The 23,697-nt window shown below is 46.2% G+C and overlaps 1 protein-coding gene across 1 annotated transcript; it reads left to right on the forward strand.

Moving 5' to 3' along the window:
• The first annotated feature begins 311 nt into the window (after positions 1-311).
• On the forward strand, positions 312-21,760 carry NKPD1 (NTPase KAP family P-loop domain containing 1). The gene is made up of 4 exons (XM_053268867.1): positions 312-589; positions 13,562-13,730; positions 17,212-17,343; positions 18,621-21,760. The coding sequence occupies exons 1-4, from the start codon at positions 545-547 to the stop codon at positions 20,282-20,284; spliced, it is 2,010 nt and encodes a 669-aa protein (XP_053124842.1). The 5' UTR covers positions 312-544; the 3' UTR covers positions 20,285-21,760.
• Positions 21,761-23,697: the final 1,937 nt, after the last annotated feature.

Below are 23,697 nucleotides of genomic sequence, written 5' to 3' on the forward strand. Positions count from 1 at the left end.
ATAGATGTCCCCCAGCAACTGACCAACACTCTGGCTCATCCTTGCTCCCAGTTATTTAGATATTTATTGCATCAGCTCCTGTATGTTTTGGGAAACGAGGTTTCTCTCACTATCGGGGAAATAAAAATGTGAGTTCATTGAGTTCTGGCCATTGAATTAGTGAAAGAACTCACAGGCCGTCTTGCACCTGACTCACATGCTGAGGAAGGAGGAGGAGTTTTTAATCCCATCTCCCAGCGTCTGGCTCTGTGGCTTGCACAGCCTGAATTTCAACTTGACACCAACTAATTATTATTGTCTTTGGAAGAGGTTCCACTTTTAATGCAGCTCAGTAAGTTAGTCATCGCATTCCACCGCCCCCCAAAATCATATCCCTCTGAAGGAAATACTTAAGGCATGCGAGGGAGATTAAAAGAAAGCAGCTAGCGAGCCGTGGCACGTGTGGCCCGGAGACAACGGAGAAGGCCAGAAGGAAGGAGGACTATCCATGAGGGCAGCAGAAGGCAGAGAGCAACAAGGATAAGACCACCCCAGAGAGCCCCAAATGGATCTTGTGGCACAGAAAAACCTAGCCGAGGGAGGCACAAAGGTAAGAACATGATCAGCTGCTGTTATCTGTTCCTTCTTTATGAGTACAAAGTGAAGGGTGCCTATAGCTTTCATTCAGAAAGGAAAGAAAACCAAAACGCTTGTACCTCAGGTATCCAACAGTCAGGAAACATGACCTCAGAGTGCCACTGATCTTGAACAGCATATCGATCAATAAATAGGTAATATGAATCCATCCATGTAATGAAAAGGCTACATTTTAGTTCCTGGCTGTGCCAGTGACTGCTTATCAGACCATAGGCAAGTCATAGGAACATAGGAAACTGCCATATACTGAGTCAAACCCTTGGTCTATCTAGCTCAGTATTGTCTTCACAGACTGGCAGCGGCTTCTCCAAGGTTGCAGGCAGGAATTTCTCTCAGCCCTATCTTGGAGAAGCCAGGGAGGGAACTTGAAACCTTCTGGAATACCTTGCAGTGCTCACACATCAAGTCTCCCATTCATATGCAACCAGAGCAGACCTTGCTTAGCTATGGGGACAAGTCATGCTTGCTTCCACAAGACCAGCTCTCCTCTCCATAGACTACTTGTCTAAGTCTCTTGAAAGATGTCTGCAAGACCCTTCAGTGCTGAATAGTTGCCCCTTAATCAGAACCAGTAGAATCCTTAGCGCTATTCAGAAATTAGGCCGTACCTTCATCCAGATGTCTGTATAGATGTGCATCTTTTTGTGTGAATGACTGTAAAGGTAAAGTGTGCTGTTGAGTCGGTGTGGACTCCTGACAATCACAGAGCCCTGTGGTTGTCTTTGGTAGAATACAGGAGGGGTTTACCATATACCCTCCTCCCGCACAGTATGAGATGATGCCTTTCAGCATCTTCCTATATTGCTACTGCCCGATATAGGTGTTTCCCATAGTCTGGGAAACATACTAGCAGGGATTCGAACCGGCAACCTCTGGCTTGCTAATCAAGTCATGTTCCCGCTGCGCCATTAGGTGGCTGTGAATGACTGTACCTGCATTCATTCTGGGTACAGGCCCCCTGAAATGCAGGGGGTGTTCTGCTGTACCTGCGTCCAACATAACAGGTGAATAACTGCACCTGCCTACAGATCTGTACTTTGGTAGCAATGCACACAGATTGTATGAGTATTGAATAGAACGTGTGAATAGGGCTCTTTATCTGGAAGGATTCTCCCGTAATCCAGGAGAATAGATATTCTGAAAGAAGTATTTTCTCTGTGCAGTGCAGAATATATGGAATGCATGATCACAGAATGTTGTAATGGCCAGCAGTATAAGTGGCTTTAATAGAGCATTAAATAAATGTACTGAGAATTTAGCTATGACAAGGAGGCCCTTTAGCTCTGAGTATAAGACATTGGGGACAAACAGCAAAAGATGACCACCTTGTGTGCAACCTGCTGGTCAGAGTTTGAAGGCAGGATACTAAGAACAGAAGAACAGCCCTGCTGGATCAGGCCCAAGGAGGCCCATCTAGTCCAGCATCCTGTTTCACACAGTGGCCCACCAGATGCCGCTGGGAGCCTACAGGCAGGAGTCGAGGGCATGCCCTCTCTCCTGCTGTTACTCCCCTGCAACTGGTACTCAGAGGCATCCTGCCTTTGAGGCTGGAGGTTGCCTTTAGCCCTCTGACTAGCAGCCATTGATAGACCTCTCCTCCATGAAGTGATCCAAACCCCTCTTAAAGCCATCCAGGCTGTTGGCTGTCACCACATCTTGTGGCAGATAATTCCACAAGTTGATAATGTGTTGTGTGAAAAAATACTTCAGTTTGCTGGTCCTAAATTTCCCGGCAATCAATTTCATGGGATGACTCGTGGTTCTAGTGTTATGAGAGAGAGGGAGAAGAATTTCTCTCTATCCACTTTCTCCACTCCATGCATGATTTTATAGACCTCTATCATGCCTCCCCTCAGTCGCCTTTTTTCTAAACTAAATAGCCCCAGGTGTTGTAGACTTGCCTCATAAGAAAGGTGCTCTAAGCCTTTGATCATGTGGGTTGCCCTCTTCTGCACCTTTTCCAGTTCTACAATGTCCTTTTCATATGTGGTGACCAGAACTGTACACAGTACTCCAGGTGTGGCTGCACCATAGTTTTGTATACTGATGGACCTCTTGGTTTGACAAGGATCCAGAATAGGTTCTGACAAGAATGGACCCACACAACAAAGCGTTGCAGTCTATTCCTCGTAATGCATGTGTTCCCTGAGCATGCTGAACGTTTTAGGCCCTTTTCCCCTGCAGAAGCTGAAGAGGTTGCCACTTGAGGGAATATTCTTCAAGCTGCAACATTTCCTGCTTTTTGGGCTCATGCCTTTCTTTCCCCGCTCCTCGCCAGCAATCTTCATTCGCTCCACCCAGCTGGTCCACAAATGTCCCACTACACTGAGTTACATTGGGACAGTTTGGGGGGCATTGCCCCGCAGGGGTTTTTTACTTCCGATTTTTGTGAAACTGACATATCTGCGGGTTACCCCGAGTCTGCCGGGACCTCCATTTTCCTTGCAGGTACTCCAGTTATGTGTCCGTGAGGATCATAACATGCCCAGCTCTTTCTGACATCTAAATATATACATAACAGACATGTTTAGGTATCAACGTTCCCACTATTGTTGACTTTTTGGAAATTGTACCTTGGGCTAGAGTAAAGAAACCTTAGGTGACTCACCGTATATGTTTTAACCTACAATTAAATATGCATATTTTTGCATTAGGAACAAAAGCAATCAGTCTGAAGGAATAAAAGGATACTTTCTTTGGTATTAAATGAGGCATGTATGTGTCACATCAAGCGCCACTGTAGGAGGGCTGTCTTCTGAGATGATGCCAAACACCTACAGCTTTTGTCAGGTGTCTCTGCATAAATAAAGTCAGCTGCCTGATTCATCAGAGGGTGCTATTGAGTTGATCAAAAGGTTTTGGATGAAGTAATCCAAACAATGAGTTGACTAAATAGCAGATTCTATTAAAAGGATTTAAAAAAATAGAAGTCAAAACAATAGAAATGCTTAAAAACAGGGGCATCATTAGGAAGTGGCCCACACAGGGCAAGGGACTCCAACGAATTGCTCAGAACCCCAAATCTCGTCAGCTCCCTCCTTCCTCCTGCATGATTTCATCCAGAAAGGAGGTGCAACAGTGGAGGCACCTGCACAGAGCAAGGGAGAGAACTCCCAGCCTCCTGTAACTCCCTATTGCTTCCACCTTCGTATGTGCTGTATTATGATTGATTGATTGATTGATTGAGTACCGTCAAGTCAGTGTCGACTCTTAGCAACCACATAGATGGATTCTCTCCAGGATGATCTGTCTTCAACTTGGCCTTTAAGGTCTCTCAGTGGTGCATTCATTGCTGTCATAATCAAGTCCATCCACCTTGCTGCTAGTCGTCCCAGGATAAATAATAAAACGGTGAAGTCCTTAAAGATGGGCTCTTGCACTGGATCTAGATGCCTGCCTTGGCTTCTGCAGAATCCTGCTCTCCACCCACTTGCGGGTTTTGGCACTCCAGCTGAACATCAAGCACCACCCTCACATTATTTCTACAGCGCCACCTGCTGGCCAGTTCTTGCTTTCCTGTCTCTTTTCATAGAGATAGGAAAGTAAGTCCTGGCCAGCAGGTGGTGCTGTAAAAATAGCACAAGGGTGATACTCAGTGTCCAGCTGGAACATTACGATTTTCCAGGCGAGAGAACGGGATTCCGTAGAAGCCAAGGCAAGCAATCTAGATCTGCTTGAGAGTCCATCAGTAAGTGCATTAAAAAGCAATGCAATAAATCATCTGGAAAAGCCCTAACATACACTGGAAATTATGGAAACATCCAGGAAAAGGAACTGTTTCCTGTATACCCATTTGAGGGTGTTGTAATCTACAACTGAGCATCTGTAGAATCTCTTGGGGCAATTGTCTTATCTCTGGGACACCTCTGAACTCCATGAAGATTCAGCTTTGGATACACCCATTGGGTACCATGTCATCCCTTATCAGCCAGATAAGTTGTGGGAACAGCACCCACACCCCAAGCCCTGCAAGAATATAACAATTCATGAGAAAAAGAGCAGTACCTAGAGATTGTGAAGCATAGCAAAACTCCAAAGTTGCAAATAGCCTGGATGGGTTCTTTGGTTATCCTTAACCTGGGATCAGAGTTCTACTGCTGAAGCCGCCCTAGCATAACAGAGAAAATGAGCAAAATGATTAATGACACAACCCCTTAAAAGGTAAAAGACAATGCCAAGTTGCAAATACCTTTATATCTGCATAATCCTAGCTTTTAAAGCTAGTACCAAGAAGAAGGATCTGGATCTACTGTGATTCAGGAAAAGGCTCAGGGTTTGGAATTGCTGGGGGGTGGGGTCCTCCAGGGAAAAGATTCAGGCAATCTTTCAGGGGTGCTCCGGGGAAAAGATAACATCTCCATGTGTGGGGTTTGTGCATGGTCAAAAAAGTACACTCAACCCATCTTAAAGGCTGGAATGGCACACAAGAAACACCATGGTCCCTGCAATATTTTTATAATTTTCCATTTTTAGCTTTTAAAATAACTTTTAATTGGAACCTAATAATGAGTGGGGTTTTAACCTGACTTTTAACTTCAACTTGGTAAATGTTATTGCTGTTATTGTGTCTTGTATCTGTTTTATTGTTGTGAGACACCCTGAGCAGTAGTGCACCGGAGGGGAGGGGTATAAATATTCTAAATAAATAAATCATAAATAATGTAGCCTAATTACACACCATGTTAAGTATCCTTTTTAGCCCTCTATCTATGTTTCTAGTTACATATCAGAAGTGGTGTGGGGAAAGGATCCAGACTAGAGCCTGGGACCAGAGAGGGAGGCGTTCATCTTTTCCCTCCACTGTCGTATCCGTCCAGATGAGAATTCCCTGCAGTTGCTATCCCCCCCGGAGGGAAACTCCCTTTGACACCAATGGACCTGGACGGTGACAGCTGGGGCACACCTGATGGGGCGGGGCCAGTTGAGCCTCCAGGTCATTTGGGAGCCCAGCCCTGAACGGCTTTGGAGGTGCTACATTCTAGCACTGTAAAGCGAAATGTGAACAGCACCTTTCTGTCAGCGCCAGGACTGCAGCATCATAGGAACATAGCAACATAGGAAGCTGCCATATACTGAGTCAAACTATTGGTCTATCTAGCTCAGTATTGTCTTCACAGACTGGCAGCGGCTCCTCCAAGATTGCAGGCGGGAATCTCTCTCAGTCCTATCTTGGAGATGCTGCCAGGGAGGGAACTGGGAACCTTCTGCTCTTCTCAGAGTGGCTCCATCCCCTGAGGGGAATATCTTACAATGCTCACACATCAAGTCTTCCATTCAGATGCAACCAGGGCAGACCCTGCTTAGCTATGGGGACAAGTCATGCTGGCTACCACAAGACCAGCTCTCCTCTCCTCATCACAACACAGGCAGTACAGAAGCACACAGCAGATAGAGAGTGAAACTGTTGGGTGTAATCTGGAAAGCGCCCAGTTTGCCCATTGCAGGCCAGTTAAAACTAAGGTTGGAGGGGCTGTCTATGCTTGCTGATTAGCAGCTGCCGCTGCATCGGAGAACTCCCTCCTACCCAGACCGTGTACCCGGCTGCTGAATGAGGTAGGAGGGAAAGTCCTCTCTGACCCAACTACTGCTTAGCACATAACTGTGAAATTATGATTGTGACATTCACATTTTATAGATGCGTGGAAACAGTGCACTTTCTGAATCTGTACTTTTTATGAGCATTTCAATCGTTTTATATTTTCAAATCCCCCTGGAAGTTTTTCACATCCGGCTTTTAGTTTGCATCTCCTCTGAAATGGAGGGGGAGCATTCACATATTGGCATGATTTACCCAGAAGCCCCTGAGAGCCATCAGGGAGCACTTCACACACAATTTGGGTTTTTTGGCACCCACTGAAGTGTAGCCTAATTTATATCGGGGTAAAAAAAAACCCCACTTTTTGCACAGGGTTTTTGCAGCAACTTCGAACTTGTAGTTAAGCCTCGCAGAAAACCGGCAGTCAGTTCTGCTGTCTGGAAAAGCTCCAGGTGTCCTTTTTGCATTCTTATTTGCACAAAATGTTCATTTACCAAGCTGTGTATACCCACACACCTAGGCACACACAGAAATGGGTGGCTTCAGGTGTGGGTGTGCATCACCATTAGCGTCAAAAGTCACAACCCTTGTAAGCTGCCCAGAGACGCAGGTTTTGGGTGGTATAGAAATATTTTTAATAAATAACAAACCAGTCAGTCCAATAAGGCTCAGGGGGAACACGGCAAGGTGTGTATTCTAGATACACACCCATGTTGGCCACAAATGGATCTCTCTCGCTGGAGCAGTAGTCTGTCGACATGTCAAATTCTAAAGAGACCTAATGAAAAAGAAAGGGATTTTTTTCAAAAATGCATATTGATATATGTACAAAAGATTTAAAAAAAAAAAAAAAACTGGAGAGGTTTTACCAAAAGCTGGTTTTCTGCCTCCCGGCATCCTGGCATTCAGAAGCAGTTTGTGCATCTTTCCTGGCCAAGATTCAGGCAGCATGCAACCTCCACCCCCACATTCCCCCCTCTTTTGCAACCCAGACCAAGAAAACAGGTCAGGAGAGGTGTGAGGGAGCTCATGTCATCCTCAGCATTGAGACAAGGGGTGGAGGCAGTGATGAAGGAATGTTCCCCAACCACCTGCCTCCTTGAAAAGAGCAGGGAAGGGAAGGCTCCCGAGGGGTAAAGCACACCAATTCCCTCTTGGAGCTTGTTACATGAAAATAGAATGGAAAACTCAGCTTGTCTGAGACTTTCCGAGTTGATGGGGAGATAAGGAACGGAGACCCTGAGAAATTGTGGCGAAGGCCTCTTCAGGAGGCCTCAGATGTGATCCTGGGTAAGTCTGCTTATCTTCTTGCTCTTTGTTCTGTATGGTGGAGATTTGGCAGGACCTCAAACACGTGTGTGTGTGTGTGTGTGTGTGTGTGTGTGTGTGTGTGTGTGAATGTCTATCAACTTGCCAAAAATTTGCGCATAACCACTTGGTAAGCCCAGAGAGGGCACTACCATTAGGCAGGACGAAGCAGCCTACTTTAGACAGCAGATCTGGGGATTTGGGGATGCAGATTTTGGGATGCCACCCCATGGTAAAAGTATAATAAACTTCTAATAGAGAGTGTGTGTGATTAAAGCACTGGGCAAGAACAGGGTTGCTAACCCTGGACTCTCCCAGAATCAGCCTCAAACTTCAGGCGACCCTTTTAATGGCTTGATTTTGTGAAAAAATATTGGAGAGGAAACCTGCTGGAATAGCTTCCGTCATAGTTGGCAACCCTAGAAGAAGCAGGGTGACCAAGGTTCAAAACTTCATGGAGCCACAAAGTTCACAGGGTGAGCTTCGGTCAGTCACTATCTCAGGGGTCAAAGCAGGAGCAGGGAAAGGAAACAAGATGGCTTTGAAGTGGGAGGGGAAAGGAAGTGGAATGGGGTAGGCTGGACTCAGTTGTGTCCGCCTGATAAGAAGACGGAGGGCATCCCACCTCACTTCCGGCACTAGACAAAAAGGCTTTTTCAAACATTCTTTGCAAGTTAACCCTCAGATAACGCCTGGAAAAGGCCAGTGTCAGTTGACACAGCGAGGTGTCCGCCTCTTACGAAGCTGGCGGGGGGACAAAGGGGTGCAGACCCACACACAAGCCTTTGAGGAGTCCCCCAGTCATTTTAAACACCCCCCAAACATATTTCTCTTTTCCCCCCCAAAAGGATCTTTCCTCCCCCCACCACACAATTTTAGTGAGGAGTCACTCCTCAAGTTTTCCTTCTGTCGGCATTGGGCTGGAACAGGAGTTTGGGGGTGAAGGTAGTTAGTAAGAGAAGACATGAGTAAATTTGTTTAAAGGCATGGAGACAGTAGGGGCATTGGTGGCACTGGGTCATTTAGGTGCGTGCCCTGAATCAACCGTTTAGTGCCCTGGTGCTCGTATTGCCGACTTTGGAGGTGCACTGGTGATGAATGGCTTCAAAAACTGGAAGAGAGTGTTGGATTCCTTTAGAGAGCATGAACAGGTTTAATTTTCAAAATGCAGTAGGGGAGCGGGGCTGTGGGCCTGGGCCCCAGATCTTTTAATAGCCAGCAATGCCCCTGAGAGAGAGAGCCAGCCGCTGCGTTAAGTACCCCCGCATATGGTCTTTAGACTCACTCCCATCCTGAAGGATTACCTCCCAAAGCTGTTTACCTCAAAAAGAGATTAGAATTATATAATAGCAGGAAATTCCTCCTTAATCGATAGCCATAATGATCAGTAATTAATACCCTGGCATCACATATTGACCCTTAACCAAGCTCCCTCTTACACAACGAAGCCTGAGTCAGGCTCCATTCTTCAGCGCTTGCTGGATCTAAAACAGGAGGGCACACCAGGAGTGCTGACTCTTCTGAGCACTGTTTGACCTGCCTGTAACACTCCCAGCTGGTATAATTATGCCTAGGGAGTCAGTTGCCATTTATATCACAACAAGAAACTGCCGGGACTTGCCTGCCCAGACTGTTCACTTGGCACCTGCTGTATCATAACTTCCCTCCTGCTCTTCTCCTCCTCCTTGGATCTACCAAACGGGAATCAGAGGAGCCCTGTTGGATCAGGAAGATGCTCAGTTTCCCCCAGCATCCTATGTCCAATAGCGGCCAACCAAATCTGATGTACTTAAATTATTTTATTGAAGGGGTTTTTATTCTGCCTTTAAATTGAATTAAATTAAATTAAATTTATTTATGTATTAAAACCCACAAGGCAGCTTATGATAAACTTAAGATAGATAATATACAACGAACTACCAAATACAAACCAAAACAGACCATTGTGTTGTTATGGCACGTCTCGGCCCCCTCTTCCCCTAGCTACACCCCTGGTGGCAAGCCTTGCTTACACAGCTCCCAAGCATTTCAGTGGGGCTTGTGCAAAAGAACTTTCCCAGAGATCGCACCCCACAGGTCAGATGTGTCTCCCACCTTGCCGCTGTTAATGACACCCCAAATGTTGCTGTTTGATTTCTTTTTAGGACATGTTTACCCCTGCTAACTGGGCAAAGAGGCACCTTTTACCGTGGTGATTCTCTTTATTTAGCAGGGGGAGAGTAACTGGCCCTCTCCACCCCCAGCACAGTACCTCCTGTGACTGTTGCTGGGGTCTATCGTGTGTTTCTTTTTAGAATGTGAGCCCTTTGGGGACAGGGAGACATCTTATTTATTTGTTATTTCTCTGTGTAAACCGCCCTGAGCCATTTTTGGAAGGGCGGTATAGAAATCAAAATAATAATAATAAATAATAATAATAATTCTTCCACCCTCTCCCTTTTATCTTCATAACAATCCTGTGATGTAGGTCAGGCGGAGAGATCCTGAATTCCTCTCAGCCTAACCGATCTCAGCCATCTCTGGCTACCATAAGATGACCGGATCTTTCACCACACTGACTACGCAAAAGGGAAAAAACCAGGAGTTTGGAAAAGTCACGACCGTGACCGTGATTATTTCAAAGCTTTTGTTGATTTCTGCCTCCTGTCCATTTCTCTTCAGCTCAATGAACATGCATTTGTAAACAAACAGATCTCTGCAAAACTCCATAAGTCTCCAAGTTCTGGGAAGGAAGCCAGTCCTAGGAAGAAGAGCCCCAACTTGGGGAAGAGGGAGAAAGACTGCCAGAAGTCTGCAGGTTTTGTCCATAACTAGGCCAGGTTTGAGCTAACTTTGCCACCCGCTCTTTATGAAGTACACTATCACATACTTTCCTGCAGCCCAGGTATATTGTACCTTCTCATTCAATCATTATATATTCCAAGTTTGTGGGTTAAACATCATGAGGTTGGCATTTTTTACTGGATCAGTTGCATTCATTATTTCCCTGTCACCATAGCCTATTCACACGTTATGTTCAACACTTGTACAATCTGTGTACTGCATACACAGGTGTAGTTCTGTACACAGTAATGCGCATGTTATGCATGTACATATACAGCAGTACACTTTCTATCTGTAACCTGCATTTCATGAGGCCTGTTCACTTTTAAAATGAACACTGGTTCACCCAAAAACATACATGTGTGTACAGACCGCTGAACACAGGTACAATGTAATGTCTGAATATGACTCACGTGCCTTGGAAATGAATGAAAAGATAATAATTTTCATTTGGAAGTCAACATTTTCATTGTAGGATACAAAGTAACTGTTTTCCCTTTTCCTCTCTTTCTTTTTGTTGTCCTCAAACTTCCATTTTAAAAAAGTAAAACATTTCCATCAAGGAGTAGAGGGGGGGGAGGAGGAGAACAAAGTGTGTTTTATTTTTAAAAGTTTAAAAGATATATTGGGTTCTCTTTGAGAACTGAATCTAATGGCTACCTCCAGAGTAAATTACTTAATGAAAGCCGCACTGAAATTAATAGGGCCAGTTTATCCTGACTAACTTGTGTCCTATTAGTTTCAATGGGACTTCTGCTGAGTAACTTAGTGGGGAGGTCAGTTTTAGATTCCAAGGCTACCACTATACGAGGAAAAGACTATTTGCCAAACTCTTTTATATCTAAGGGCCAAGAGTCCCTGTTCCTACTAACAGGGATTCCCAGATGTTGTTGACTACAACTCCCAGAACCCTGAAGCAAAAGCCATTGCAGCTGGGGATTCTGGGAGTTGTAGTCCACAACATCTGGGAATCCCTGTTAGAGGGATTACTGCAGGGAGCACTGGCCAAGAAACTGGTCCATATATCACAAAGAGTCCCAAATATGAACAGATCTGGAGATCACTTTTTAATGTTTGTGCGAAACAGAAATGGCTGTGCTGCAATGCTGCTACTGCTGTGTCCTTCCCTGGGGTGGGGGGATGAAGCACACTGCAGTGGTTTGCCTGAGAGACGCAGGTGGCATGCACGGTGGGTGGGCACCTTCCTCCTCTCCTCTTGAGCAAGCAACGGCAGGGTGCTTCGCAGAAATCCGTTATCTGACTTCATTATTGGCCTTCAGGAGAGCCCTTAAGACCTATCTGTTTGGCCTGGCCTTCCAGGGTTTTAAACTGTTTTTAAACAGTCAGTGTTTGGCCTGGTTTTCCAGGGTTTTAAAAACCGTTTAAAATGTTTTCATTAATTGTTAATTGGTTTTATGTTGTTTTTATAGTTTTTTATTTTAACTGTTAATTGATTTTAATTGTTTTTTATTTTATTTTAATGTCAACTGCCCATAGCCAGTTTTGGAAGGGTGGTATAGAAATCAAACAAACAAACAAACATAAATTGGTGGAAGTGAGCAGGTACGGAGTACCAGCACAAGGCTTAGCAGTGGAAGAGAAGTATCCATTGCTTTAAACACATCTCTTCTTCCCTGATTCCCCAGTATTTTAAAACTGCATTCTCAGAAGCCTGTTAAAGGAGGCGTGGGTGGTGTTTAATGTCTAAAATACTCCAGGAACCAGACCTGTGTGGGAGCCCTGCCATCTGCCTGGATGTTAAACTCAAAGTGTGTTGGGACATGCAGCAACCTGCTCAGTGGGGAGGAAAAGGCATTCTGTGCATGCTCATAGGTACCTTTATTGCAGAATGCAGCTGAGAGTGCTTTTCTTTAAAGGGGCAGGGCCAAAAAATGGAACAGGTGTGTCTAAAGGAAGAAGAGGAAGACTAACTCCTACAGTAGCTGCAAGATCATATTTTTTTAATTATTTACATTGCTGGGAAAGATTCTGCCAATATCCTCCCATATCCTTGGCCCTTCACACTCACCCAATTCTATCCTGGCTCCACCCGAGACCAGTCAGATGCCATCCTGACTGGCCAAATTTTGGCCCAGCTCTGACCCTTGCTTGGTCCTCTCCGTGGGCTAGTATTTCTGAAAACCAGCCCCGGCAGTTAACTCCACCCACGAGGGCCCCCTCTGAAGAAGGGATGAAGGTGCACCACCTTAGCCCTCAAGTGGCCCAACAGCAAATCCTGGGGCCATGGCCACCCCACTTTCTCCAAACCTCTTTTCCCTTCACACTTGAGATTTCCTAGTAAAAGAATCTTACTGCTCGCCAAGGTGGTTGTTTCTGATAACATGGGCTACCTTTCTGTGCATTCTGCCCATGAGTAGACCATTGGGATGGGTATTCCCTACTCAGGCTTTGGGCCCAGGTCCTCTAGTTACTGATTCCTCCTTTAATTGGAGTGAATGTTGTGAGCAGAGCAACACAGCCTTAGAAAACGCCCAAGGCATTTCTCCCCAGGAAGAAATGGAAATAAAGGATGTATCAAAATGAAAGCTCATTAACTTAACACTTCCGTTTGCTTTAGAATCAGGGCGTCCCAACCTTGGGTTCCCAGACGATTCTGGACTACAACTCCCATCACCCCCACCATTGTGACAGGGCGATGATGGCAGTTGTAGTCTAACATCATCTGAGGATCCACAGTTCAGAAGCCCTGTTTCCAATAGAAAATGCTTCCAAATTGACACATCAGCAGTTCTCTCTGACTCAACTGGCACCCAGAGAGCAGGGGTTTTCGACCTCTCGGGTCACTGTCCGCCCTAGAAACGTCCGCCCTGCTCTTCAACACTTAGTCAACACCATTCGATATGCCACAGAGTCATGATTGTTCTCAAGTGGCTGAAATATTTCCTCGTTAATTAGTTCCATCAGTATGCAAAGCCAGAGGAAAACCCGTTTGAATTTGCCACACCTTCTGTACTGGGTCATTTTACCTCAAGTAGAAATCCAGGAAGCTGGGAACCTGCTTGCCATTTCTGTTTCCAAGGCTGAAGCTGCCTGAAGCCAAAAGGTATTAATCTGTGAGCATGAGGCTCCTTGGGTCTTGGGGAAGACGATGGCTTTCTAGAGCAGTCCCTGTGGTAGATACCCAGCCTGAGCCAACCACCCTCCAAGTGCAAATTTAAAATCAGTTCTCGGGGGACGTTTAGCTGTCAAATGTGTCTGGTGAGTACTGGTGTCTCTCTCTCTCTCTCTCCCTGCTAGGGTCCCGTCTACCTTGGAACTCTGGTGGGCAATTCTCTGCCGCCAGCGCCGATGAGTTTCAACAATGAGATCACAAGATGTCATCACTGTGAAGAAGCTCATGGCTCCTCAGGATGCCTCTGCTCCAGAGAGGGGGTCCCCTTCGCAAACGCGGACTGCTCAGAGAAAGGTAGGCCTGGTTGCAGACTGTTGGCAGCTGCGTTTTTGGTGAAGGAGAGAAGTCCAGGTGAAATGTCTCCTTTATTGGCTACAATACACTCTTCAGCTGTTCCCTTTAGTCCCCTGTACGATTTGTCTTCAGATACTAGGCAGCAGACATCCAAGATTTCTTGGCAATCTGTGCATCTTAAGTCAATAGATTATGCAAAGATCTTGGCAAAAGAATGTGCATATCCAAAAAGAGGGTGTGTACGTACACCACCACTTAGGTTTAAATTTCTCTTGGTGCAGACTTTTTTGGGCTAGGAATTCTGGAGTGCCAACCTACCTACACCGCCCTTGCTTACAAACTTTTGTTTATTTGCAGATGACTTCAGTTGAAACTCCACCCACTATAAACCCAACCCTAATTACGGTGTTTTTGTCAACACATTGTCCAAAGCAACTAGTGCTGAGTCAAGAGTCCCTAATGACTCAGGGACTTTCCCCCTCCCTTTAAGGCTCATGTGTAAACCCAAAGACCAAGGGTGCTCCGATGTCCTCCACGTGGTCTCCTTGCCAGGAATGCCATCCATGGACCAGATTAAAAATTAAGCAGAATCAAGTGGTGCAGCTCTCCCTAGGCTCTATCACTTCAGGATATATGCATATAGAAGTAATATAGGTTGGGAAATTTAAGACCAATAAAAGGAAGTCCTTTTTCACACAGTGCATAATTAATCTATGGCATTCTTTGCCATGGAATGTGGTGATGGCCACCAGCTTGGATGGCTTTAAAAGGGGCTTAGACAGATTCATGGTGGACAGGTCTAGCAAAGACTACTAGTCTGGTGGCTGTGGGCCACCTTCAGCCTCAGAGGCAGGATGCCTCTCAATACCAGTGGCAGGGGAGCAACAGTAGGAGAGAGGGCATGCACATACCTCTTGCCTGTGGGCTCCCAAGAGGCATCTGGTGGGCCACTGTGTGAAGCAGGATGCTGGACTAGATGGGCCTTGGGCCTGATCCAGCAGGGCTGTTCTTATGTAGGGGACACATTGGGGGATGCCATGTTTAAATATCCCCTCATCTGAAAACTCCTCATAGACAGAAAGGTAGCCTTTCAAGGAGCAAAGCTCAGCCTAGACTCTTTTCTAACATTCTGTTTTTCTGAGTGAGGAAGCAGTAGTTGATAGCAAGCATTTCTGGCATGGAGAAAAAGCAAAAAATAAACCCTGAAGAGGCACAATGCAGCAAGAGCTTTAAAACTCAGCTCTGCTGAATGCATGAACTGGCTTCCTGATACCAACATAACCTGGGAGGTGGGACAACATGGCCAGCGCTGGGAAGTCACGCAGACAGAGCTCTGTGCTATTAGCAGCTTAGTGTCAGACAGACGCTCAACGGGTAAAGTTTCTCCCCATTTTGGGTCATGTGTTAGGTAAAATAAGAGCCTCCCCATCTCTGGCAACTTTTAAAAAAGCACCGAAGGGACATTTATTCACCCAAGCTTTTAATTAGATCTATGGTTTTACATTTTTTAAATGTTGGTTTTAAATGGTTTTAATGTTGATGATTTTAATGTTTAAATGATTTTAATTGTTTAGTTTAGTTTTGATTTTAATTGCTTTGTTTTTGTTTGGATGCAAACTGCCCTGAGCCATTTTTGGAAGGGCGGTATATAAATCAAATCAATAATAAATAAATAAACACAAACAAGGTCGGAGGCGGGGAGCTTGGTCATAAGTCAAGCCCCAGCTGAGTAGGACAGGTGTGCCCTACCCAGATTCCATCCCCAGTTTCTGGACAAGATAGTCCGGAAAATCACCCTACCCACTGGGGATTGACAGACAATCCATCTTCCCGCCTCCAACCTTGCTTTGATAAAACTCATGAGCGAAAACTGGGAGCATGCCCAGCTCCTGAATTCGGGTAGGAGAAGCCCTAGTCTAGCCAATCATAGGAACATAGGAAACTGCCATATACTGAATCAGACCATTGGTCTATCTAGCTCAGTATTGTCTTCACCGACTGGCAGTGGCTTCTCCAAAATATAGCCATATAGTCAACGTGAGTCCTATAGCATTTTTAACATAAATGATTGAATGGGAAGCAAACTGCAGAGCACGATGGAAGAATGAAAACTCCTGGGGGAGAGGCATGGATTTCAGGGAGTGGGTGCATAGAGCACCAATCTCAAATCAGCCAGATTCCTAGTGGTTATTCAAACCCTAGATTCCTAGTGGTTATTCAAACCCTCGTCATCCATACAGATCTGTTGAGAATACTCAATCAGTGGCACTTTCAGTAGGAAAAGCCAGCAGACAGTGTAGAAAGGAAGGCACTGTTAACTATGTCTCAGATCCTATTACTGCCCCAAAACCTTTGGAAACCCTCCACTGTTTAAGACAGAGGGAAACCCACCATCCTTGTTCAGTAAATTCCAGGACAGATGACTAAAAATATTTATACTTGCGAGATTGCCATCTTTCCCCTCACCAAAACAGGGCATCACACTAGGCTTTTGGTTCCCGTCACATACAGTGGCCATGAGTTCCACAGACTAATTATCCAAGTTATGCTCTCCAGGATGATTATTTTTCCAAAAATAAAGGTCTCATTAAAAATAATGCCTCCACATTGGCTTTTGGGCCTGTTGAACTGGCAGGAACACGTTAGGGTGTGTCCAGCATTCCCAGCTAATTTAATAATGTTTTTTGCTTTCTTCATTGCCTTTCAATAAAGTAATTTCATGGGGATAGCAAGTAACTAGTGTGCCTGCTGTTTTGTAGCCTCATTTAGCCAGGAGACATGGAAGTAGGGAACCTGCAAACCACTTTGGAGAATCAGATGCCTGGGAAAGATTTCATTCTCTGACTCAGCCCATTGGCTTTACTGCCACATAAACTGTCCCTACCTGGCAGGGCAGTGCACCAATGGCATTACGGCACACTCCAACCCCCCCGGCTTTTGATTCTTATATGTCCTGCTTTCAGTCCAGATCAGGTCTGTGGACAATGCAACGGTATTTATTTTTCCAGCCAGGTTCCCTTAATAATGCTCTTGATAACAAAGGTAAGCTTTGCAAGAGCTCAGTTGCCAGATGAACACCATACCTCTGCTAGAACTTGTATGCTTTGTGGGGGAAACGACAGCTGGGGGAAGGCATTAGCCTCTTTCCCACAGTGCCAGAATCCCAACTAGACTCAGGAGTGAGGGGTGGCTGCTATTTTTAAAAGCCAAGATGGGACCTCTCTCCCACTCTTACATCTAGCTTGGCCCCAGGTAGAGGTGCTCTTACCCCTGGAGGGCCTCCACACGCCCCCTGCCCCCAATCCTCTCTAGTCTATCATGGGTGGTGTCGTTTGTGCCCTCAAGAACCGACGTGTTAAAAAATGATGCTTAACTTGCAGTGGTGGGCCCTCCAAAGGCCTTTAGGTCCAGGCTCCAAAATGACCTAGGTGCACCTCTGGCCCCAGGCTTACAGATGGCTTCTGATTTCTCTTCTCCCCAGATATCATGACAGAAGATGAAATTTACTGCGGCTGCCTCTCCAAGACACTCTGCCACACCTCCACACCAGTCACCGTCGGTTTCTACTCCCCCTGCGGGACTCGGCTCCACTCGCTGCTTGACCAGATTGCAGGTCAGTCCCAAGCAAGAGGCCAAAGACACCCGCTTGAGGGCCGATGACAGAAGCCCTTTTCGGACAGGGTGGTTGTTGCTGCATCCCGGTGTCTGTACACCTGTGTTTGTTTTTGTGTGAATCGCGGTGCAAAAGTGTACCTGGGTACAGGTCCCCTGAAATGCAGGCTACAGAGAAGATGTGCACTGCTGCTAAACCGGCATTCAGCATTAGATGTGAATAACCACACCTCGATACACGGATTATCCAAGTGTTTGTTTGATTTCTATACCGCCCTTCCAAAAATGGCTCAGGGCGGTTTACATCAAAATAAAAACAAAACAATTAAAATGAAAACCGAATCAATTAAACAATTAAACAATTGTTTAAATAAACAATTTTAATTGTTTTGTTTGTTAAACAATAAATTAAACAATTAAGCAATTAAATTAATTACCCCTGCTCACTTGGCAAAGAGGCACCTTTTAAAAGTGGCAATTCTCTTTATTTAGCTGGGGAGAGTAACTGGCCCTCTCCACCCCCAGCATAGTATCTCCAGTGACTGTTGCTGGTGTCTATATTATATTTCTTTTTAGATTGTGAGCCCATTGGGGACTGGGATCCATCTTATATGTTTGTTATTTCTATGTGTAAACTGCCCTGAGCCATTTTTGGAAGGGCGGTATAGAAATCGAATTCAAATAAACAAAAAAACAAACAAATAAAAATGTAAACAGTAAAATCATTAACATTAAAATCATTTAGAACAATAAATCTAATTAAAAGCCTGGGTGAATAAATGTGCCTTCACTGCCTTTTTAAAAGTTGCCAGAGATGGGGAGGCTCTTATTTCAACAGGGAGCGCGTTCCAAAGTCCAGAGGCAGCAACGGAGAAGGCCCGTTCCCGAGTAGCCGCCAAATGGGTTGGTGGCAACCACAGATGAACCTCTCCAGATTATCAACAGGCAGTGGGGCTCATGGTGAAGAAGACATTATCTTAAATACCCAGAACCTAAGCTGTTTAGGGCTTTATAGTCCTATCTATCTATCTATCTATCTATCTATCTATCTATCTATCTATCTACCTACCTACCTACCTACCTACCTACCTACCTACCTACCTACCTACCTACCTCAACTCCTGCTGTAGGCTTCCAGTGGCATCTGGTGGGCCACTGTGTGAAACAGGATGCTGGGACTTGGGTGGCAGGGGGAGGTCCCAAATCCTCCCTTTTGGCGAGTTTGAAAAGTTGGTAGATCCATTGTTGTTAATGCCCATATTTGTCTCCGTTTGGCAGGATGCATGCGCAAAGAATCCGCCCGGAGAGAAGAAAGTGAGTACAGGAGGATCCATGAGAGGCCGCGTCGACCAGAAGGTCGGAACTACCTCACTCTCCTGTGGTACTTGGTCTTCTACCAGCCGGTGATCACTGAGATCCACCTCAGGAGGAAGAACATTGATTTCATCTTCATAAGGTTTACTGCCTGGCAGTACGCTGGCAGCGACAAGCTCTGGGCCGGGCTGGTCTTGACCCTGTGCGACCACATCCGCCACCACTTTGGGCCTCTCCCTCTGAGCTTCTACAGCGTGGTGGGAAGCAAGCCTCGGTTTGCCTCCGGGTTCAGCCAGCAAGAATGGAGGCTCAAGAAAAAGGTCGTCTATACAGCCTCAGGACTAGTGGTCGTCTTGATAGCGGGAGTGGGCCTAGCCACAACTGCGCTCCTCATACCGGGGATAAGAGATGGCAGCGCCTTGAAGATCATCGGCACCACCATCGCTGGCATTTCTGGCTCTGGAGCCATCGTGGCCCTTGCCCCAATCATCAAGCACCTGATCATCAGCCAGAAGAACAAGATCGAGAAAATGACCGATGACGAGAAATTCACCAGCCACTTGGGCTTCATGAGCGCAGTGAAGAAAGAAATCGAAATCCTCACCAACTTTGTGTATTACATGGAGATCTTTGAGAGACGTCGGCTGAGGATAGTCTTTGAGATCACCAGTTTGGACATGTGCTACCCAGAAAGGGTCATCGGGGTCCTGAATGCTATCAACACCTTGCTTTCAGACACCAATGCCCCATTCATTTTCATCCTGGTGGTGGATCCTTGCATCATTGTCTCATGCTTAGAGCAAGCCTCCACCATGAAGGGAATGGCCGATAACGGCTACCTCTACCTCAACCGCACTGTGACGTTGCCTTTCTCCATCCCGGAAATCGGTATCCATTCAAAGGTGCGGTTTTTGCATGAGGCCTTCCAGAACCGGGAAGACCTGATGTACAGGATCATCACGAGAAATGTGGAACAGGGGATCAGAAAGTGTAAAGGGAATGATAAGACATTGGTGGACATGGAAGCATCTATGGAGGAGGACCAGCACCAAATCGATGCTCAGGCCGTGCAATACATCCATGAAGCTTTCCACTGCTTGCACAATGAGTTTGATCACCTTTACAAGTACATCCCAGACAGCATTGTCCAGATGAGGAGGATCGTCAACACCATCCCCATCACCATCAGGCTCATGACTCAGCAGCACTTTCTGCGCCACAACATCTGCCCCAGGTCAGTGGCGGGCTGGGTGGTCTTAGTCAACCAGTGGCCATGCCGCTTGAGCTGGATACTGGAGTGCATGGACGACAGGCTGCAGATACAGCCGGTGAGAGACTACGAAGAGCAACCGATGTGGCACGTCTTTACGGAGAATTGCAAGGACCTCTTCTCCAAGCACAAGGAGCTGAAGAACATCATGGCCTTGGATGGTGACCCAGAGCTCTTCGAGAAGTTCTTGTCATGCCACTTCCCCTACTCCGTGCGGGAAGGAGAGAAGTACCTTAAGTACACCGTCAACTTGGACCACTCCATAAGATACCAGATGAGGGAGCTACGGGCCCTGGCTACCCTGGACAAGAACTACAGCAAAGATGATCATGACGCTACCTCAGGAAGAACGGTTTAAGACACTGGCAGTCAAGCTGTGCTCCAGGAACCCCTTGGGAGCTGACTGGGGGTCCTTCAAGACAAGAAGCCCAAGAACAGCGAACAAGGGGTGCAAGAGACAGCTTGCCTGCCATCCTCCAGTGTGGAGTTGCCAAGGAATGTTGTTGGGTTATTCAGGGCATAACCCACATTGTGAAGGATCACCATAAAGGCCTTCTTATTTAAGATGATGAGCACATGAACTTGTATGTGAATGAGGTATTTTGAAAGATTTGGGGCATTTCTAATGTGCAGTGCTAAAAAGTGCGTGTGGAGGACCTCTCTTGTGCCGCCGTTGTGCGTCGCTTGTGAATGCCTTGCTCAAGGCAGAGAAAGCAGACATACACGGCAGCTAGCATAGGCTTTCGATTTGTGTTAGGAACTTAACTGAACCTCATTATTTACTTGGAAGGAAAGTGGTATTTATAATTTCCGATGGCCATTTCAGGGCTGTATATACTCTGCAACTGCACAAGGGCAGAGAAAAATACAGAATGTGGAACTAGGCACAGCAATCAGCATCTCAGGAATTAGATTATTATTATTATTATTATTATTATTATTATTATTATTATTATTAAAATCATGTGGGTGGCCCTCATGGCCACTAAGCTAGGCTTGAAGGTGTGGGGGTGATTAGAATGTCAGAAGCCAGAAAGGTTGTCTGAATTATTATTATTATTATTATTATTTTTACATTTATATCCCGCTCTTCCTCCAAGGAGCCCAGAGCGGTGTACTACATACTTGAGTTTCTCCTCACAACAACCCTGTGAAGTAGGTTAGGCTGAGAGAGAAGTGACTGGCCCAGAGTCACCCAGCTAGTATCATGGCTGAATGGGGATTTGAACTTGGGTCTCCCTGGTCCTAGTCCAACACTCTAACCATTACACCATGCTGGCTCAATGGAATAAGATTTCCATTGAGGCAGAGGGTGGAGTGGGGTGTCGGTGCCCTGAACAGAATTTCGTTTGGCTTGCTATAGAAACTACTATTAATTTAAATACAGCATAAAGGCAGTTCTGGGCTAGGTTTATATCTTTGAAGAACAACAGTAAATTGCCCTCTGCCTAGCTAGGAAGCTTAGTTGATTTTTGGAGAAGGCTTTGAAAGAGAGAGAAGAGCCAGGCCTTCAAATTCTGGTCTTCGGTGTTATCTCGGGGGACAAATGCTCATAGTGATTTCTGGCAACATCTACCTCCACACCAGGGATGGATAGCATTGTTGCATTTACAGCTTTGTCTGTGTTGTCACCCCTTCTGTGTCCCTGACCCCCAACCATTCGGGTAAAATTGCAGTCATTTTGGCATAGAAGAGCAAGGAGGGTAAGGGTCAAAGTAGCAGTGAACAAATTGTTCTACTCCCCCGCTTCATGGAGTAATCTTTGGAGAACAGAACATCCCTGCCAAATTTCATTTTCATTTCTCCAACATCAATAAAATCTAATGGCAGTTTCTGTGTGTTTAAAACTTTCATAAGACCATTCCACATTTGCTCACGGCAGGCCTGATGTTCAGGACCATAAAAGCAACACACACTGAAATCGGATTGTCTTGTAGTGCTAGCACCCTGTTTTCTTTAGACCAGGCATCCCCAAACTGCAGCCCTCCAGATGTTGCTGAACTACAACTTCCAGCATACCCAGCCACAAAAAATTGTGTCTAGGGATGCTGGGGGTTGTAGTTCAGCAACATCTGGAGGGCCGCAATTTGGGGATGCCTGCTTTGGACCTTGTCAAAAACCACAGTGAGCATCCGTCTCCGTCTCCGTCCCGTCCCCCACTCCCCCGCGGATGGTACTACGGATCACTCCAGCTCGCTCAACTCATGTAGCATCTGTGTCCACCTTTGACCCCTCACCCCCAGCTGCAATAAGAGAAAAATAATGCTGACCTGCCTATGGTAAGAATTACTGTGACTATGTACTCGAAGCACCTTGAACCCTGTAAACTGTTCTTTATAAATGTGATGTTATCATCATCCCCCCACACACCCGAAGTGTATTGTTTTTACAAAGCTCTGTTTACAACTGTCCAAGATGAGAAATAATTTTAAAGGAGGTGGCAGCAGCAAGCCGATACACAGCCTCCCCCAAATTACTGTGAATTCCTGCCCTCTCCCCGCCCCCCCCACCTAATCTTACAAGCTGCGCTCGGCCCCAAGGCAGCCATCACAGTGTTTTAGAGAGACAGTTACCTTTCCATCCCCACTGAAAATGAAAGGAGCTAGGACCCTGGCAGCATCAGCGCTCAGCTGCAACGTCTCCTAGTAAGACCACTGGGGCTGGGGTGTTAGGGTCATGGATAAAAATGCCGGACTCCTCCCAAATTTGTTCTTCCAGTATTAGTCTCCATTTTGTCTCTTTCCAGAGATGGCGGTTTGTTTTGGTCTCTCTCCCCTTTCAGCTCCTTTTGTACTTTCTAAATAAACCCTGGTTGTCCTTCAGAATTAAAGAACTGTCTCCAGACCTCTTGCTTAGCTGAATTCTCACCAGACTGGTTTCACGCTGCTATTTGGGGACTGAACTGCCATTCTTCCCCTACAAAAATCATGTGTCAGTGGCTGTTTGGCCCTGCAGGGAAGCCGGTGCGAGCAGAGATGCTCTTCCCCCCTGGACTTCGGGGAAGAAGTCCAGGGCCTCCACACACCCCGGGGGCCCTCTTTTGACCATCCCAGGTGGTGCAGTCGCTGCTGGCCTGCACAGCGTCAGACAGCCAAATGTGATTATGACCTGTGCCAGGTGCTTTGGAAACAGAGGGAAGGAGTGGGGAAAGAAAAGTGTGGGAGGGAAATATGCTAAGTTGGTGGGTTGAAATGTTTAGGCTACTGCCTATTTGCATAAATATACCCGTGTTAAAAATACTGTGCGTGCCATGGGGCCGGGGTGTGTGGGGGTGATGCTGTGGGAGGGCCTCCAGCAGCAAGGAGGGGCTCCAAAACTACCTAAGTGTACCTCTGGGTGCAAGGAGGAAAGAGTTCACACACCCCTCCCCTGGCATCACAGTCCTGTCCAGCATCAAACAGCCCTACATGGGAACATAGGAAGCTGCCATATACCGAGTCAGACTCTTGGTCCATCTAGCTCAGTATTGTCTGCACAGACTGGCAGTGGCTTCTCCAAGGCTGCAGGCAGGAATCTCTCAACCCTATCTTGGAGAAGCCAGGGAGGGAACTTTGAACCTTTAGCTTTTCCCAGAGCAGCTCCATCCCGAGGGGGATAGCTGACAGTGCTCATACTTCTAGTCTCCCATTCATAGGAAACCAAGGTGGACCCTTCTTAGCTAAGGGGAACAAGTCATGTTTGCTGCCACCAGACCAGCTTTGCACCAAGGTGCTCGGTTTCTTCTTGCCCTCTTGACTGTTACGGGAAAACTCAGTGACAAAAACAGCAACC

This window comes from Hemicordylus capensis, chromosome 7 (assembly GCF_027244095.1).
Source record: "Hemicordylus capensis ecotype Gifberg chromosome 7, rHemCap1.1.pri, whole genome shotgun sequence".
Classification (NCBI taxonomy): Eukaryota; Metazoa; Chordata; class Lepidosauria; order Squamata; family Cordylidae; genus Hemicordylus; species Hemicordylus capensis.